At 37.2% G+C, this 19130-nt stretch overlaps 1 protein-coding gene and 1 long non-coding RNA gene across 3 annotated transcripts; one reads left to right on the top strand and one right to left on the bottom strand.

Moving 5' to 3' along the window:
• Positions 1-3646: 3646 nt before the first annotated feature.
• On the bottom strand, positions 3647-11197 carry C21H2orf69 (chromosome 21 C2orf69 homolog). Its single transcript, XM_090354563.1, has 2 exons — positions 10833-11197; positions 3647-5081 (listed from the first exon to the last, which is right to left on the bottom strand). The coding sequence occupies exons 1-2, from the start codon at positions 11175-11177 to the stop codon at positions 4260-4262; spliced, it is 1167 nt and encodes a 388-aa protein (XP_090210689.1). The 5' UTR covers positions 11178-11197; the 3' UTR covers positions 3647-4259.
• A 332-nt stretch (positions 11198-11529) lies between these two features.
• Positions 11530-17777, top strand: LOC150048601 (uncharacterized). Of its 2 annotated transcripts, none has more exons than XR_016539088.1 (3): positions 11530-11607; positions 11953-12002; positions 17678-17777. It is a non-coding gene; the product is annotated as an uncharacterized LOC150048601 (long non-coding RNA). The 2 variants fall into 2 exon arrangements; XR_016539087.1 differs by having other exon boundaries at positions 17600-17777.
• The last annotated feature ends 1353 nt before the right edge of the window (positions 17778-19130 follow it).

Below are 19130 nucleotides of genomic sequence, written 5' to 3'. Positions count from 1 at the left end.
CATAAAATGTAAACTACAGTAAACAAACAGGGAAAGATATATAAAACAGTCTGACTTTCTCATGCATCTTTTCTTAAGAGATACTGTTACTGAGATTAACAGAGGTGGAAAAATTTAATTCTCATATTTTGATCTTTGGTTACGTCTTAGGCTAAGCAAAGAACTGTGATGATCTTTGTACTTCAGAAAGGAAAAAGATAATACCCTGTTTCTTTGCACATTGTTTATAGTCAGCTTTAATAAACTTTGTTTTTTTCCTTAACCAGTAAGAGGAACCAGTGCAAAGTGTAAATCCAAAGTCATGTAGAAAACTTGGAAGTAAAACAGAATTCATCTATTGAATATTTTACTTTGGCTAGTGGGAAACAAACTAGATCTTAAGCAAATTAAATAACCTATGGGGCATGTTTTCCCCTTTAAAACACAGTATCACAGAGTTGCTACAAAAGAAGTGAATATATATGCATATATATATATATTTATATATACACACACACATAAGCACACAGTGTAGGGTATATACATAGTTGGTGACTGGTGGTATTGATTCTATTTCATTATATACCTTTGCTGAGAGATTTGAGGTAGCTCCTCTTAATTTAGTCTGTTTAGAAAGGTAGACATGAATCCTTTGGGGAGTTTTGAAATTATTTTCCTGGTCATAATTTTTGTTGAAATCTGTCTTAAGATCAAAAGGTCTTTTATTTCTATGCTAAGGGCAAATGAATATTATTAGCTGCAACATCTCAGGGATTCAAAATCGTTTGCTTCTGAAAGAAATCTTCAATAATCAATCCAGATTGCAAAAGATGATTGTGACAAACTGGATTGACAGTGATGGCCTTAGTAGTGATTATTTCCCTTTCTGAATGTATGCTTGATCTGATACACAACCGATTTCCCCCCAATATAAAAGTTTCAAAATGAAATGAGTACGTGGCAGAATACAAACAGAAAACTACCAAAGAATGAGGGAGAGGTGGCATACAGTGCAATTACATAAAAAGCTTGAAGCTATGCTGCCATTCGCTTAAAATGAAAGTATTCTCTGTGAAAACTGATTTAATAGTTTTGCAAGGATACAAAAACTACTGACAGTGTTGCCACTGAGACGTGGCTGAATCACTAGCTACGAAGACAAACTGCAGTTTTGAATGATTTGAATATGATTTGGTCATATAATCCTATTAAGATATATTTTAAAAATAATGTAGCTGTTAACTTTCCATTTTTAATCTGAGGGTTCTTTTTTACAGTACCAACATTTACATAAACATTTTTAAACAAATGTGGAAAACAGGACTCACAGATCAGAACTATTAAAATGTTTGAAAACAGATTAACTTTAGAACATTTTCATTTAGAAAATACTTTTACTTTTCAATATTGTCTTCCTTTGATTGTGAGAGCACTCAAATTGTAAATAAGATTAAGCTTCCACATGACTGGATAGCTTAAGGTCTCAGTTTGAAAAGTATTTTAATATTTTTTTTACTTAATTCTTTTTTTATTAAAGAATTTATTAACATTGATTTTTACATCAATATTTCAAATGACATTTAACAAACAAGTATTCAAGAAGGGAGTATTTTATACTTTTAAAGTGAATTATATTAAGGCCTAGCACTGGCAGGCAGTATACCATTAATGCCATGTTCCAGTTCTTCATTGCTAGTGTTTCATGAATATTAACAATATTTGTCTTGTTAGATGAACACACTGGTATTCTATTCAGTATCTACGTTGATGAAAACCGGCTTTTGTTTCTGTCACCCTTTTGAAGCAGCTATGAGAACATTTGAGAAGAAACTAGTAACTCTCACCTATATAAAGTTATCAACAAACAACTTAGTTGAATCTAAGGATCTGACCAGGGTAGGAAAATGCAATTAGTTGGTAGGCAGTCTAGAGTTGCAACTGTGCTGTAGTGACTCCTTTAGTGCTGATGATGGCTAAGAAGGAATATAAACTGACATCTTACACATCTCTGTGGTTACCTTACACAAACCATGCGTGTTTGGATATCTTCAATAAGTGGTCACTAAAGTGAGTATCCTCAGTGACCGCCTGTCTCTACTAACTGATGTGATTGCTGCTGAATCTCTTGCACCTTTATAAAGGGGAGCATGAGTTACAAATGAGGTCTAATTATATTTTATCCCTAATAAGGTAGTAAATAAAAAATATGAAGTACTTCATTTTCAAAAGGTATCCAAAGTTATTCATTTCAAAGACATGGAAGTTAATGAAAAACAAAAAAATGTAAAGATGAGAGAAAGAGTCCTCTTTCAAATAATAGTCTGGATGAATAATGCTAAGATAAAGGACATTCAAACACACTTCTGAAGACTATTAATTTTAATTATACATTCATGCTGTGGTGGTAACAACTTCCACATTATTTGTAGGACTAATTTTCTCAATTTAAAAGGCACAGTCAAGAGGACACTAACATTTACATTAAACAAGTGTGGAAACAGGACCGATTTGAGCTATTAAACAGAAAACATTTGAATATGGATGGACTCAGAACATATTTTTGTTCTGAAAAATACTTTTGCTTTTCAGTAACTAACTATAATGACACTTTCCGGGGCCCAGTGAATTCTTATATCTAGTCAATTTATAACAACTGAAATCAAGCATTCACATGACTGGATAGCTCAACATCTCAAGATTTTTACAGATATTTCAGATTTTTAATGGGAATTTTATGCAAGTCCTACCTTAATATTTTAATAGTCCTGTGAAAATCACAGCCTTTTCTTTCTCTGTCCTTTGACCAGTAATTCAGCTATTTTTAAATTAAATAAATGGGAATTTAACCAACTATTATTAAACTGAGCAAAAACCATCCAATCATAACACTAAAATATTATCAAAGTAACTGGCTCCTGCAATGGAATATTTTGTTTCAATACAAAGCAGGTATATGAATAAAATGGAGTAATGTACAACTGCTTTGCCTTTAAAAGTTTAGATACTATTGTAGTTTTATAGACATTTGTAAGCATCTGGTCTCCAAGGATCCTTTATCATGAGTATGAATATTTGGAATGTGTTTTCAGTCATCGAAATATAATTCTGGGAAGAAAGCAAGAAATTTGCATTTTCTGTATTGTTTTATAAAATTTAGGTCCTCTTGGTCTTAAGACATTAATCATATTTTTCGGTCCTGAAACAGCATATCATATTACTTTCCTGCTTATTCCATGACGTTCAAGTTAATTATTCATTAACCAAAAAAGTAACCGGTCACTTTTTATAATCCTACAATTATGTTTCAAGCTTGGTTGGAATCCCTTAGATCTTGCTTTCTCAAAATGTACTTATATCTAGGTCAAGAAAAAAAACGGGCAGAAGGAAACTTCACCCAAATCATGTAGCAGCGTTAAACAAATTCAGTTTTTGAGCCAACATTAAATCATTTGTGTCTCTAAACTTTCCCTTTGTAACTTTTCTTATCGCGAAGTCACTTTGCATTTTGGCCAAAGAGAGCTATTTTCTTCTGGCAGACAAAGATCATGCTTCGGAAAAACACTGTTCTAACGTCTGGAATTGTCTCCTTTTCAGCAGAGCACTAACAAATCATTATGTATTTATTTTACCTATGTTGGTCTCTTAAAAGACAGCTGCACTGTTTTATTCACTACATATAATTATAGTCAAACTAATTTCTTTTCAAACTGGCTATGGCCAAGATTCAAGAAACCCAAGGTCAATTAGCAACTGACAAAAATTAAGCCATAGTTCTTAAGTGCAATGTTTTAAAACCAACCTTATACTACTGCATGTTCTTGGACATTTGCAAATAAAATACTCTGACTAGGAAAAACAAAAAACAAAAACACTTGGTAACACATCAAGAATAAATCCATGAATGTCAAAGTAACTAACCTCTGTTAGGTCATCAAAATTAGTTTAGAATGTTACTCAGTAAGTCAACTACTTCCAACAATTTTAGTTGCTCTTTCAAGATTAAATTGTTAACTTTTTTTCATTTTTAAGGTTTATATTTTCTTACAGGATTATCACAAAACCATCCTTATAGATGTCAAATTAATTCATCTTAACCTAGCCCAAAGTAAAAACTCACACTCACAAGAATACACATTAGTCACATTTTTAGGAATGTGTGCGTCTCCCACTGCAAACTGACAGTGCACTACCGATTACATCACACATTTTATTTATGAATTTACAACACTCAGAAGACTCATGCTCTTCCACTGAACAAGTACATTAATATGCTTGTAGTCTTAAAATACTTCATGAACCCTGAAGTGATTCTCTATGGAAGGAGTTTCCTTTGCAAAATGAATCTGGCTAGTCACCTGCATACCAAAATCTCCAAGTATCTGAACAAATTTCTTATGCTCTTTTCCAATCCAAGATCTCATTGGATCACGTACTTGATAAGGTGTTACATGGGTGTGAACAACAATTCCTGTTTGTGCAAATTCTTTCAAGACTTCTGGATACGTAACCCAAGTATTGCTTCCTCCAGAATGACCACCATCCAACCAATACACTGTTTTGATGCTTTTGATGAAAGCATCTATGTTCTTGTCTTTCTTGGCTTCTTTTAATTCAAACAGCAACTGATTCAAAACAACACAACCTTTACTGAATCCAATCAAAGTAAAAGACGCACCTTTCAGTGATGGCGGTTCTCCACCCTCACTTGTGGCTGACTCATCAAGTCTTTTACAGGTCCTCTCCTTCTCTACCTGGCAACCATTACTAGAGGAATTCGGTCTATAGTCAGATGCTTTGGAGTCCATATTCCAAACATTCGCATTCTTCAACAAACCATTCTGACATAAGTTAAAAGCATTAACTAACAACATATAAAGGTGTTTAAAAGCTCCAAAGTCAGTGTTATGTTCTGGGGCACCAAACATGTTGCTCTTCACAAAGTTGTCATAGCAGCTGAATTTGTGCAAATGCATCCGGGAGCACTTTATCACCCAAATATAACTATTGGGGAACCGATTAGCTAAAATGGTGGCAATGTTTTCTAGACTCCAGTTTTCCCACTGATAGTTCTCCGGATGGCGAGTCATAACTTCATGGTAATTCTGAAAGGTAAGGAAGAGGAAATAAGCATTAAAATATATTTACATAAAATTATTTCCAAAAACTAGTTTCAAATTTTTATTGTAGACAGAGGAAACTATCATGGCCAATAGCTAGTAAATCAGAAATGAAAACTAATGTTCTCATTACCTTTCAGTTATAAGATTTTGAACAAAATAGTTTTTGTTTTAAGCCTCAAATCCACTAAGAAAGTAATTGAACACATGGAATATTAAGAATTTGTACATCATTTAAATGTATGATATATAATATATACAATGTATGGTATATATATATTTTAAAATATTTAAGTATACATAGCAAGTTTCCTAAAACAATTGAAAGTAAAATTCAGTTCATTACATAAAATTATTAACAAGGATAAATTTTAAGAATATTTTGCTTTTGATGAATGGAAATTTTGAACCCTTCTCTCTCTAGGGTTTAGCAACCTGACTGTTGGTTTGCTTTTCCATGTTTGTAGCTCAGGTCTAACTTTGATTTTGGTGTAAGGAATGAAGTTGTAGTGAAATCACAGGAAAATCCTAGTGCCCATCTGTGGTTATATTAAAAGTAAATGCCTAGATAGAGAAAAACTATGTGAAAAATAAACTTGGTGATAATAGACTACAAAGTTACCTTCCACAGAGGTACAAATACATTTTCCTTATTCTTGAGTTTCACCCACAGGATAAATCATTCAAACTGGATTGAAAATTAGAATGAAGTTGAAGTTTGTTCCTGCACTTATTAGTCGTCAAGATTTTATTCTTACCTATCTATATCTTTTGCTTTTTTTGTGTATGTAGATGTTACTTTCAAGACTTGATACTTTGTTTTTCTTTTAATTTTTATTCATAGTGGCTTTTAAAAGAAACAACTCATTCAAATGTACCCCTTTATTCTATAAGATTGATTGGATACTTACTGGATGATCAAGAAACAAAATGAAGTAAGTCCTTGTCAACATGACATATTCTATTGCAGAATTAAACTAAACAACTCTAAAAGTAAGTGTAGAGTACTACTTTCTATCAGATATATGAGCCACATATAAAAATTCCTACTAGCTTTATTAAAATATAAAGTTAATAGGTACAATTATATTTTAACAATGTAATTTACAGTGTCACATTCCTCTAAGATTATCATTTCAATATGTAACCAATATAAATAATTACTGGAAAATTATTACATCTTTTTCTTACTATGTCTGGAATGTACTGTGCATTTCACACCCATAGTACATCTCAATTTGGATGCGAATTTTTCACCAGAAATACTTGATGTGAATTTAGATTTCATAAAATTTTATAGCTGGAAAAGTGGATTCACATGCCCAGATCATTCCAAGTATGCTTTTAAAACTTTCCCAGTAACTGAGTATAAAATTCTTAATTTAAACTAGCTGAAACTAAATATAACATATAAAATTTGAGCCTTCACTAGAATAACAACATTTCAAGTAGTCAATGGCCACAGTGATTAGTGGCTACCATACTGGATAGGACAAGACATACCAAATGATAGTAAATACAAGGGAAAGGAATACAAGGTTTTGGAGAGGTGGAAAATTAATGTTATACACAAGAATGGTCAGGCAAGCTTCTTTCAAATAAGGTTAACCTAAAGAAATCGAGGAAGTGAGCCATGTGAATATTTCAAGCCATTATGAAAGGTCCTTAGTATGTTCAATATAACTAAGATCCTGTAATGAGACCAGTGTGATTCTGGCAGAGTAAACTGGAACAAAAGTCACAAAAGAGGGAGATTACTGAGGAAGGAGCTGCTGAGAAAACTTGGTATGATAACTCAAAACTTTGGCTTTTGTTCTGACCAGGTTTGGAACAGAGGATAATTCAATCTAAATTTTGAAATGATTGCTCTGGTCCTATATGGTAAGGGGCAAAAGCTGAAGCAGGGAGACAAAAGGCTACTGAAATATCTCCATAAGCGTTGGTTTAGATCAGAGTAGTAGTCAAAGTAAAGGAGCTGAAAAGTAACTCAGATTTCTGAATATATCTGAAGTAAAGTCAACCTACCTCCTCAGACTGGCTGCTGGACTTAACAGATTATGGGAGAAAGAGGAATAACACAAGTGTTGGTATGCTACCATTTACATTTTTCTAAGGTCTCACAAATAGTATCTCTGGAGGGACTAGTGTATGTGTGTGTATGAATATGTATACACATGCACACATATTTAGGGGAACTAGTAGTGTTTATAAAGGAACATAGATGAGACAATGGGTGAAAGATTTTTCAAGGTACAACCTTCAGATGCTGGTGGTAGCTATACACAAAGACAAAAAGAAAAATCATCTGAGTTCAGTACTAACACACACATAGAGTCTGCAATCTAGACTACTTATATCAATCTACAAAAAAAGAACTTTTTATTGTGAAAAGAGTTTCCATCCTATCTAGAGGATGATGCACTTACTATCATTGGAGGTATGCCTGTGGTTTACCAGCCTGGCAAGACAGGTAACAAGAGAATATCTTGCAAAAATTAAGAGAATATCTTGGGAAAATTAAGCTATGTTTATCTCAGTTGTTTGATGACCTGCAAAAACTTATAGACCTATTTCATATCGCATAATTAAAGTAAGGGCGAGAGGATTTTTAGGAAAACTTGACATATCCACAAGGATCTGGAAACACTCATTATAAAGCTTTAAACTAGGTGGCCAACACTTTGAGTACAGTGAGGAGAAGCACACAGAATAACAGTTACACTTTCATCAAAAATATACCAAGAAAACATCTTTGCCTAAGCGTAAGTTGCACATCTAGACCAGAATGACCAGACAGTTGCCTGAAACAGCACAGAAAGCCCCAAAACCACAGAAAAAGTAAAGAAATCCAGACTTAGGACTGGGTCAACTATACATATTTTACTTTTAAAACTGAAAATGATACGAATGTTATGAATTACTGAACCAAGTAAATTGTATATCCATACATAGGATAATTACTTAGTAATAAAAAGAAACTAGCCAAGTATAGATAAATTTCAAAAGAATGCTACTAACGTAGACACAAAAGACTAGATTTCAGATCGATGACACTCCTAGAAAAGATAAAATTATTGTGGATGAAAGTAGGTCAATGGTTGCATTAGTCTAGGAAAAGGGAGTTGATCAAAAGGGACAAAAAGTACATATCAGAATGATGGCAGAATGATGGAGATGTTTTAAGACCTGTCAAAATTCACCCGTTGTGTGTGTGAGAGAGAGACAGAGAGAGAGAGAGAGAGAGAGAGAGAGAGAGAGAGAGAGAGAGAGAGAGAGAGAGAGAGAGAGAGAGACAGAGACAGAGACAGAGACAGACAGAGACAGAGAGAGAGAGGGACAGAGAGAGAGAGAGAGAGAGAGAGAGAGAGAGAGAGAGAGAGAGAGAGAGAGAGAGAGAGAATGAGCAAAAGAGAGTACTCTAAAGTGGGTGCCTGTGGCTCATACCTATCTATAATCCTAGCTACTCAGGAGGCTGAGATCTGATTGTGGTTCAAAGCCAGCTTGGGCAAGAAAGTCCATTAGACTTATCTCCAATTAAGCCTTGAGCAAAAAGGCTCAGGGACAGCACCCTGGTTCCAAGTTCAAGCTCCAGGACTTGAACCAAAAGAAGAAGAAGAAGAAAAAGACAGTTCTGTATTCCAAGCTTTCAAAAGTTAATTCAAAATTCAAAACCAACAGACTCAAACATGCATTCTCATGTATGCTTTAAAATCTGATGGGATATTAAGAACTATAAAGGAGTTATCTAAGTATGATTAATTATGGCTTCTATTTTTATTCAAATGATAAAAATGTACAGATTTTTTTAAAAGGCTACACATGGGGAACTCACTACAAAAAGAACATCAGGAAAATGAAAAGGATTTAAAATTATTTGAACAACCATTGTAATTAATACCAACTAATAAGTCAATGTCAAGAGGAGGCAATAGCAAGTTCTGTTTAGACTTATTCTATTTTAACATTTACTCAAACTAAAGAAGCCATAAAAACAATATATGTAAAACAAATCTAAGTGTTGTGGAAAGATCAATAAATTCAAAAGATGGGCTGTATCTCATAGGAAAACAGGATAAACAGTGTGCTCAAAAGAACAATATGTAAAACATAAATGAAGAAATCTGAGCCTGAAAGCACTTTAAAATAAACCCAACCCATTGCAAGCACTTAACAGCATTGTTTAAAGCAATTTACATGGATTCAGTTATGTAGATTATCTGCTGACCACTGTGAACCAACTAGCCACCCAGCATGGCATAGATCTGTGAACAGATACATGCTTACAATGTACAAAGAGAAAACAAAACCCAGAATGAAAGGTAACAGTCACAATAGGTAAAAGAAAGGTTGCAGGTGACTATGAGTAAGGCATATTACATACATGTATGGGAAAAGCCAATGAGACTCCTCACACTGTGCAACTAATTATGTGCAAATAAAAATGTGGGAGTAAAGAGAAAAGTTGGAAGGCTGTGCATATGTATAATTAGTAAACAGCCTGGTGAAAAAAGGCCTCACTGACAGGGAAGGTCCCAAGAAGCCTGAAAGAGGGGAGGCAAGAGAGGCGTCCCTAGGAAGACTGCAGGAAGCTTTGGAGGTAAAGTGGGTCTGACATGTCTGAACAATACCAAGAAGAGGCTGAAACAAGAGTAAAACAATAATACTCAGCCTTCTTAGTAACTAAGCACTGGCTATACAACTAGTATGACAGAGAAACTGGGTTTTCATTTTCACTTTATAATTCTGCTGGCGTCACAAGTCTAAATGACTAATGACAAGTTTTAAAATTCAGCCTTTACAACAACATAATCAAGGCTATTTCTCCCCCTCCACCCCCCTGCTGTTTATGAAATGAGACACGCCCTCGGCTATGAAATTACTAACAGAAATCATAAAAACCAGACACAAAGACAGAAAACGATGTGCAACCAGTGAAAGTTACTGAAAAGCCTAAGAGACTTCTGGAAGGGACTAGTTAACATTGTTACAGCTTTTACCTAACAGAACTTGTGGGAGGCCAGCAATGTTCCACAAAACCCGGTCCAAAGAAAAGGGTGCTCCCACGAACCATTCTCAGGGACTGCGCACTCGGGATCCAACCAGTACAGCAGAGAAACCCGATTTTTACTATGCCTGGATTGTAATCACTTCAGATTGTCTCATAGAGCTAATGGCCAACATTAACGACTGCACAGTGCAGTCGTAGATGAAAAACCCAGCTTCCAGGACACATAATCATAGATGGATATGCGCCTGCAGGTATTAAATTAATAACATGCCAGAAGCTATATAATATATATATATATGTAGCCAAAGAAACATGAAGAGCACAAGACTGGGTGGGCATCAAAATATCAGGATGGCTGGCAATCGATGCATCCATCAGCACCTTTCCCCTCCTCCCCTAGGATTACTGAGAATAGAATGACCATACCTTGACGCTTAGAAAGAAAGAAAAAGGAAGAGAAAATTACTGTCCGCGTTTTCGGAACGCTGTGATGTGGCTAAAAGCCATCTCTCTGTCCCCTGCCACACCACACACACACACACACACACACACACACACACACCCATGTGTGTCTCCTCTTCTCCACCCTACACTCCTGGCTCCACAGCCGGCAACGGCCCTCAGAACGCTTCTAGGGACAAGGAAGGGATCCAGGGCTGTGCAAGGGGCTGTGTGGGAGCCCGGGGGCGCCGTGGAGGGACCCGGCGCCCAGGCAGGCCCCGGGTTACCTGCACATCCCCGGGGAAATAGAGGACGTGGTGCTGGGGCGCCGGCGGCGGCTCCTCGGCGGCCAGGTCCACGGGGAGGCCCCGCGGCTCCGGCGCCTCCGCCTCGGCCGCCGCCGCCAACAGCAGCAGCAGCAGGTCGTTGCCGCGCTGCGGGTCGGATCCCGGCACCGAGGACAGCCGCAGGCACCGCGGGCGGCGGCCCTCCGCCGACGGGGCGCACCCCGCCCCGCCGCTGCCCCCCGGGTTCATGGTGTGGACTGGCAGGCAGAACGAGCCGTTTCCGGTCCCGAGCCGGTGCAGCAGGAGCAGCAGCGGCGCGGACCGCAGGAGAGCGAACCCACACATGGGTGTCGGCTGCCAGAGCGGTTCCGAGAGGGGGGTGGGGGCGGAGGGCGGGACTCGGGCCCGCAGCCCAACGGCCCGCGGAAGTGGCCCCGGCGGGCGCCAGCGCCCGGGGACGGCCGCACCACGGACCGACGTCCGCGCGCGGCGTGCGTGAGGAGAGGAGGGGGGGGAGCGCGCACTGGCCCTCGGGTTCCGGAGGGGGCGGGGGAGAGGGGGCGGGGCCTAGGAGCAACGTTCGTGATTGGTGGATCCACACACGGCCGGGAAGTTCGAACGGAAGTCAGGGAAGGAGCCCAAGAAACGACCTAACGTCCCGGTCCAAAACCGATAGCAGCTGTGGCGCCTGCGCAACGGGAGGTTCACGCCCACTGTGGCTTCCGGATTGTGAGTCCCAGTGAAGATGCTGGTCCCGGTGGAGTCGACGATTAGGGTGTGTGATACTCCAAGGAGGGGGTTTCCACCTGGCTCTGGAGTAGTGAGTGTGTGAAGTCGCCAAAATGTACTTTTAAGGCACATGGAGATAAAGATCAAGATGTTCCCTTAGTAAAGACACAGAGGTAGTCTATACAGTGAATGGGCGCGGGCAGGTCTGGGGACAAGTGTAATGAGGATTTGTGGTGAAAAAAGTAGACTGGGCTTTGGTGCAGATTTGCCTTAGACTAGGCGCCCCTCTCAGAGACACACCGGATTGTTTTTGTTTTTCTGCTACCCTGTGCATGGGGGTGGGGGCAGTGGAGCTTGAACGCAGGGTCTCATAACTTCTGTTTTTCTTTAGACTGTTCTTCAGTTCCCAAACTACACTCATTATTTCATCAAGCAGACAAGGTCAGAAAAGACAGTTATTCTCTTTCCTTTTTCTTTTTTCCTTTTATTAATGCTTATGCAGGAGTGTAAGATTTAAGGGTTTTTTTTATTAAAGAATTTATATTGATTTTTACATCATATTTCAAATGTCATGTTTAACAAGTATTCAAGAAGGGAATCTCTATATATTCAAGTGTTTGTTTCTTTGAAGTGTTTTCAGTCAGCTTGTTCATTAATGTGCTTGTCTCTAAATTCCTGGTTCCAGTTTCCCATGCTATCCTTTCTCACAATTATCTATATTAACTATATAAAGTTTTGAATGTACTATGTAGAATTTCTATCTCATTACATTCACCTTTCTAATTACCCCTTCTCTCATTAAAGACATGAATAATTCTGTTCTGTAAAGAAAACTGGAAGAAGTCATCTACATGAATCTCTGACCTTTAGTTTCACAAGAACAATTAAAAGTAGAGCTTACTAGATTTTTTTGGTAGATAATGGTTGACAGAGTACTGTGACCTAGGACACAAAAGATGGGGAAAGGAATAACTTGTTAACATGTTTGCTCTGTGTAATGTTTGTAGCCAATGGGATTTGCCATTTTAACGTTTTTCAAAACAAATCTGAACAATATAGAAAAGCCATAGATATTCAAGAACTATTTTATAGCCAGCTAGTTGTGTAGGAACAGAATTTGAGAAGATATATTCACAACCAGGGAAGGAAGGGAGGATCTATTATCCTGATTTTAAGAATTTTAAAGGACAAGCAATTGTCTCTTGGAGAAAGCATTAAAATTATAAAAATTAAAGCCAACATTAATTGTTTACTACAAGTTAGAAATCTAAGCATTTTATACTTAGCTACTCAAAATCATAAGTATTTAATCCTACCTACTGTTTTCTTTACATGCACATATATTAATATGCTAATATTAATATATTAAGTTCAAGCATGTACAGATGTTGTTAAAGCAACTTTTGAGTTTTCAAGTCTTGTTTGTCTAGTTTACCCTTTAATGAAATCCCTTTGTTTTAAGGAGGCAGAGAGTTCTTTTGTTTGGAAAGAAAATTGTAGCAAATATCAAATACAAAGTTGTTCAGATATATCTAAAGGAACTGAGGTCTCTGACAAAGGCAAGTAAAGATTTCAAGGGCAGAGCAAGTAGGTGGAGGTTTTTTTCCTCAATCAAAATTTTGTATGACTTTAGAGAAGGCATTTCTCAGAGTGATGGCCCTTTCATCATTTGAGGTGTGTTATATATGGTATGTTATTGATACTGCAGTTCTTTCTCTTTTAATATTACTGAAGGATTTTTCTCTGTCAGTATCTTTGGGCTCCTTCCAGGAGATTGGTATTGTTTAATCTATTTTTGGAACTACAAGGATTTACCCCTTTTTACCTTCTTGCATAGCTAGACTTTCCAAGCTTTGTAACTACTTGAGTGAAATTTCCCTTTCCTAACTGATGAGAATCTCTGTAATGATTTTATTTTTTATCTTGCCCAAAAGGCTACCGCTCATGTCCTGCTTCTTGACAATTCTCATAGGTTTCCTGTTGGATTATTAGAACTTTTGTTATGTTATTCAACATAATAAAAAAGTTGCAAATTTGGAAGGAATCTGAGAACCACCAATTTATGTAGGAACATACAACATTAAAACCACAAATACCAACAGCAACAGAGGTCAAGTCTTTATTATAATCAAATTTCCCATATATCCATATGTAAAATGGTAAAGACTCTGGCAGTCTAAAGGTAGATATCGTATTTGAAGAAAGAAATAGCTAGTCTCCACTAGCCACTTGTAAAATGGCGGAACTTTTTTTTTTTAACCAACTCCACTTATTTCTTGAGAGAAATCAGATAAACAGATTTTATATGTCATTCCTCAATTAGAAATAACAGCCAGTTAAGCTTATTTATAAAAGACAAATTTAATACACACATAGTCAAGATTTTTATCTGTAAGCAATAAGAATGCTTGAACTCAGGGCCTGAGCACTGTCCCTGGATTTTCTCAAGGCTAAGGCTCTACCACTTGAGCCACAGCACCACTTCTAGCTTTTTGCTATGTATGTGGTACCGAGGAACCGAACCCGGGTCTTTATGCATGCTAGGCAAGCACTCTACCAGTAAGCCAAACTCCCGGCCCACTCCTAATGTCTTTTAAGGCCAGTCTTTTAAAACTTTGTTCCTGAAATCCTGGTTCTTTGCCTTTCTCTAGCTTTCTGGGGATTCTCTTGAGTTTCCTTATTTTGTTTAAATTTTTGCTCACATGGGCTCTGTTATGCATTGTTTGGTACTATAACAGACTGAGGAAAAAAATCAGCTGAAACAAAGGGACATTGTGCTGGAAAGTACATTCTATGAAAGTTCAGTGAACTGTTACTAAGTACAGATAGGAATGTAGCTTTTAAGGAATTGATATGTAATGTTAGAATGCCTTTCCAAATTTATCTTGCTTTATTAATATTAGAAATAATTAGGAGAACTAAGACATCCATAGTCCTTTTGAAGCTACTTTTCTAAATCAGTTTTTTTTTTTAAAGTTTAGTCCCTGGTTATTGATTCTTCACAGCATTCCCAAGTGAGTTTTGTGCATTCAAGTCAAAGCTAGCATCAAAATTAATCAAGCATTGTATGGCCTATTAAAATTTCTGGAGCTCAACTCAACTCCCTTAATCTCTTAGCAGCCGCTACAGAGTGGCAGCTCTCAGTCATTGCAGTGGGGAAACAACAAAGCAGGAGTAAAATTGCTATTGTAAAGTGAAGCACATCACCAGATTTCCATCTAATGCATTAGACTTCATGAGTCTCCCAGGAGCCAGAAAAACACAGTGAAGTCTTTAAAAGTAAATCCAGATGTCAGCCATCACCATCACAGTGCTTTAATTATCAAAAAAACAAAGAAATAACTCCTTAGGTACATTCTAAGCAGGTGTTCTCTCCCAGAAAACAGAATAGTTTGAAGAAACAGCTGTGGCATTATTTCTGCCTCATAACTAAGGAAGAAAATGACAACTTAAATAACAGGCTACCCAGAGGGGTCATAGAAAATTCATCACTTAAAACAGTATTGCAAGCATTCATCCTCACAGAATAATGAGTGATTAATATTAATTACTCCATTCTGCAGATGGGAAAACTGAGTGCCCTGTGTCATAATAATTTCCAATCCAATGTAGGTCAGTTTTTTTAAAATAAGTTTACCACATAATGGGTTTATTTTACAAGGTCCCTTAAGCATATCATATAGAATATTGTTTCTGAAAAAATATGCAATTTTTGTTTAAGGAAAATATGCAATTTTTGTTTAGCTTAGAGTCTTTAAGTTACCTCTAAAGTGGCTAAACTTTTAAATTGGGAGGTAATTTTAGGTCTTTGATTGGGTCTTATGATACACCAGTTCCTGAAATTAAGAGAAAGTGACAATGTGGATTTCTCTAGGAGAAGGCTCATTTTCTTTTTTCATCAGTTTCTCAAGGGTTATTATTAAAAAGTTAACTATATAATCTGCATGTAAACTGTGTGACTGGAAGAATGAAGTCATTACTGGCTACAAACCACAGCTCGAGAAGGAAAATTACCTTTGCTTAGAATAGAAGAGGGCCCAAACAAGGGGTTACTTCTTAATTGTGGACCAGGATTGATGTGATGATCTTGAAAAATTAAGAAATATTAATATATTGGTGCTTTCTTCTTGAAGGGCCTTTGCTGTATGTGTGTGTTGGAACACATGTGCACATAATGTGCATGTATCTGTGCCACCTGTTTCACTGTTAAATCAGTGCTTGCATTTCATGATGATGGGAGGCCTTGCACAAATTATGAAGTATCTACAAGAAGCAGTAGTGTCAAGCTAGTGAGGTAGTGGATGAATATTTAAAATCTGAACTTACTTGATAGCTGAAGGATTGAAACAGTGAACAAGAGAAAAAGAGATAAATAAGGAAATTGGAAAGTTCCTTGAATGGATAAAACACCTTGAAGGCTGTAAGAGCGTTATGACTAATCAGTAGAGCAAACTAGAGGACCATGTTCCTTTGATATAGTATTAAGAAAAGGGTAAAACAGGGAGAGATACTTTCTTGATGAAGAATACATAGATGCACGTGTCATTTGATATATTACATCTTTCACTCATCATGCTCTTTGTGAAAACTTGATGTGTACAGAGCACGGTGGAGAGAAATATATAAGGAATAAGTCTTGGCGCAAAGAATTCACAGCCTGATCAGAAAGGCAAATATGCAGCCACAGGAATGGAATTGTAATGTTTGTGAAGCCAAAATTAGTCAAGATGGTCATTGAAGACATTTAAAAATGGCAATCAAACTGAGGCTTCTATGCAAGAGATTAGTCATTGCCTGGTTGATATGGGGTAAAGACAGGGACCAAGTACAAAGGCATGTGGACGAGGGAAAGTTTGGCGAAGGTAGAAAATACCCTATAAATGCAAATAAGGGTATGAAAAGAAGGGTATGATAGGTCCAGACATGACGAAAGATGGCAAATTTCTGCAAAAGCCCAGGGAAAAGAAGATCAATCGAGAACTAAAAGTAATAGGAGAAGGAGGGGACAATAAACTGAATAATTGAAGCCTAAAAATTTTCAAGACTTTAAAAAAAAATTTGCAGTACTGGGATCAAATCCAGGGTATTAAGTATTCTGGGCAAGTGTTCTATCACTAAGCTACACCCTCAACCCCAACCCTCAGGACTTAGGACTTCTTCACAAAGCATTTGAAAAGGCTAGGATGAATGTTTTCCTCAGTTACCTTATCAACCAGCCATCACAACGGTAACTTAGAATTAGAATCAAAATTCAACTTTTCTTAAGAGACTCTACAGAATAGTTCTGTAATGTTTTGTGTTTTATTTCACCTTGGTATATCTCTGTTTGGGACAAGCTCCTCTAAAATTTCCCCATGCTCATTTTGCTCCAATTACCTGCCTCTAGGGATCTCATGTTGAGCAGCCCAGAGGAGCTCTCTGTGCATTCTGTATGAACTGCTCTTAAATGTCCTTAGATTGCTGGGAGAATTGTACATAGGGCACAGTTGAGTGATTCCCATGCTTACCCCCTTCCTAACTCCCAAATCTTTTCACAATCATTTCAAAATATCCCCCCGAATGCCTCACCTAGTGATTGGCAAATTGCCCCATGACCTAAACCTGTTTTCTAAATGTTTCCTTGCGTTTTTAAACTGAAATCTGCCTGTGCTCTGATGGCTTTGCTTCTCTTAAAGCCCTTCCCTGTGGAAGCTGGATTTGTTTGTGATTTTTATCCCCTCTCACCATTTCACATTTCTTTTATGGCTTCACTGTCTTTAAAACATAGATTTGTGTACCTATGTACAAATGTAACATGTTTGTTGTACCAGATGACAACAAATCCCTTTCTTCTCCATTCATTGATAATGTTTAGTGTCCTTTCTGTTCTCTCATATACTGACGGTTTGCTTTGTTAGATTCATGGTTTGTTTGCTACTTCCGTCCTCCACTATCCTTCAAATTTTATTGTCTATGTGGGGTAGTACCCTGTTATATATCCGTTATCTTAGTTCCTTGAGCTTCTTACCTCTGACACCCTGTTTCCTGTTGCACTCTAGGCACAGTCCCATATCCGCTTCCCGAACTTCTCAGAACTCCAAATTCTGGAACACACACTTCTCTCTGATCTCTCCTAGTGTTGCACAGTGGACAGGGAAATGTGGGATTCGATGTGGGTTAGGAAAATATCTACTCGTCTAAAGTGCAGCTGTTTCTATATCAACTTAATCAAGGTGATAATTTGGCTTATTTCTTCATTCTAAACTCTTAACAGGTAAGAAAATACCAGTTTGTTTGGTTTTCTTCAAGACTTAAAAATTTATAAATTTCCATCCACTCTCCTCTCTATGGTTGGTATAAAATGAACAATATTATTTTTAATTTTCTGCCCCTTAGTCTCACCCAATAATGCATAGCATTTTCCCATAATCTCCTATATATTTATTTATTTTAATAGGTACATAGTGTTTAATTTTGTAATTGTGTTTATAAGATGTAACTACTCCTTTATCCCTGAACACTTTGGTTTTCTGCCATTGGATAAAGCGAACAACATTACAGTTGCAATTATTATATATAATATTATCTCTTTGATCATACAAGTATAACTAAGGAAGATTTTTCACATTAAATTCATAAATTCAACATTCAGTTGAGGCAGTCTGTGGATTGTCTTGGAATTAGTCCTAGTTAGTATTATTTTAAACTACAAGTGTAGTTTTTTGTTTGAATAACTTATTTCCTACCTTCTCTCCCTTTCAACTGATGACAATATTTCATGTCATTAGAGAAAATGTAATTCACCAGACACAAGTACCCTTATTTTTACACCACTAATTCGTAAACTTAATCATGTATGTCATTTTCCTTCCATCCCCTAATAATAGAAAAATAGCCTTTCATTATTTGTGTTCTCCTCACCATTTATGTTCTGTGTGTGTGTGTGTGTGTGTGTGTGTGTGTGTGTGTGTGTGTGTGATGGGATTTGAACTCTGGGCACTGTCCCAGAGCTCTTCAGCTCAAAGCTACCACCCTACCCCTGGGCTTGGGTGTTGTCCTTGAGCTATATTGCCCTTGAGCCACAGCGCTGGTTTTCTAGTGGTTAATTGGAGATAAGAGTCTCAAGGTCTTTGGTGCTCGAGCTGGCTTTGAACCTTGATCCTCAGATTTCAGCCTCCTAAGTAGCTAGGATCACAGGTGTGAGCCATCACACCCAGCTTCTTTCCAGTCTTTCTTAAGGACTTAACCTTCTTAGTTACAACTTCCCCATTCTCTCCTTTCCACAACTGTATATCCTCTACCTACCATTGTTTGCTTGAATCTTTTCCCAACAAAACTCATAAGTAGCTAACATTGTCTCTCACTTATTACTCCTTTGACCTGGTCCAGTCAGATGCTCATTTTTATACGCATTATGTCATGGGCATTGCTCTCACCAGTGATCTATGCTGTCCATCCTGCTGGACCTAACAGATACTCCTGCTTCATAACTGAAATATACAGACACAGTCTTCTCTCAGTTTCTCTTTGTTTCATTTGTTTCTTTGAATTCAGTATTTACATACATTATTTTGGTTCTGGGATTAGAAC

The sequence above is a fragment of the Megascapheus bottae genome, chromosome 21, assembly GCF_031878675.1.
Source record: "Megascapheus bottae isolate mThoBot1 chromosome 21, mThoBot2.hap1, whole genome shotgun sequence".
NCBI lineage: Eukaryota > Metazoa > Chordata > Mammalia > Rodentia > Geomyidae > Megascapheus > Megascapheus bottae.
Note: the sequence above shows the minus strand (reverse complement) of the source record. Positions and strands in the feature narration are given on the sequence as shown.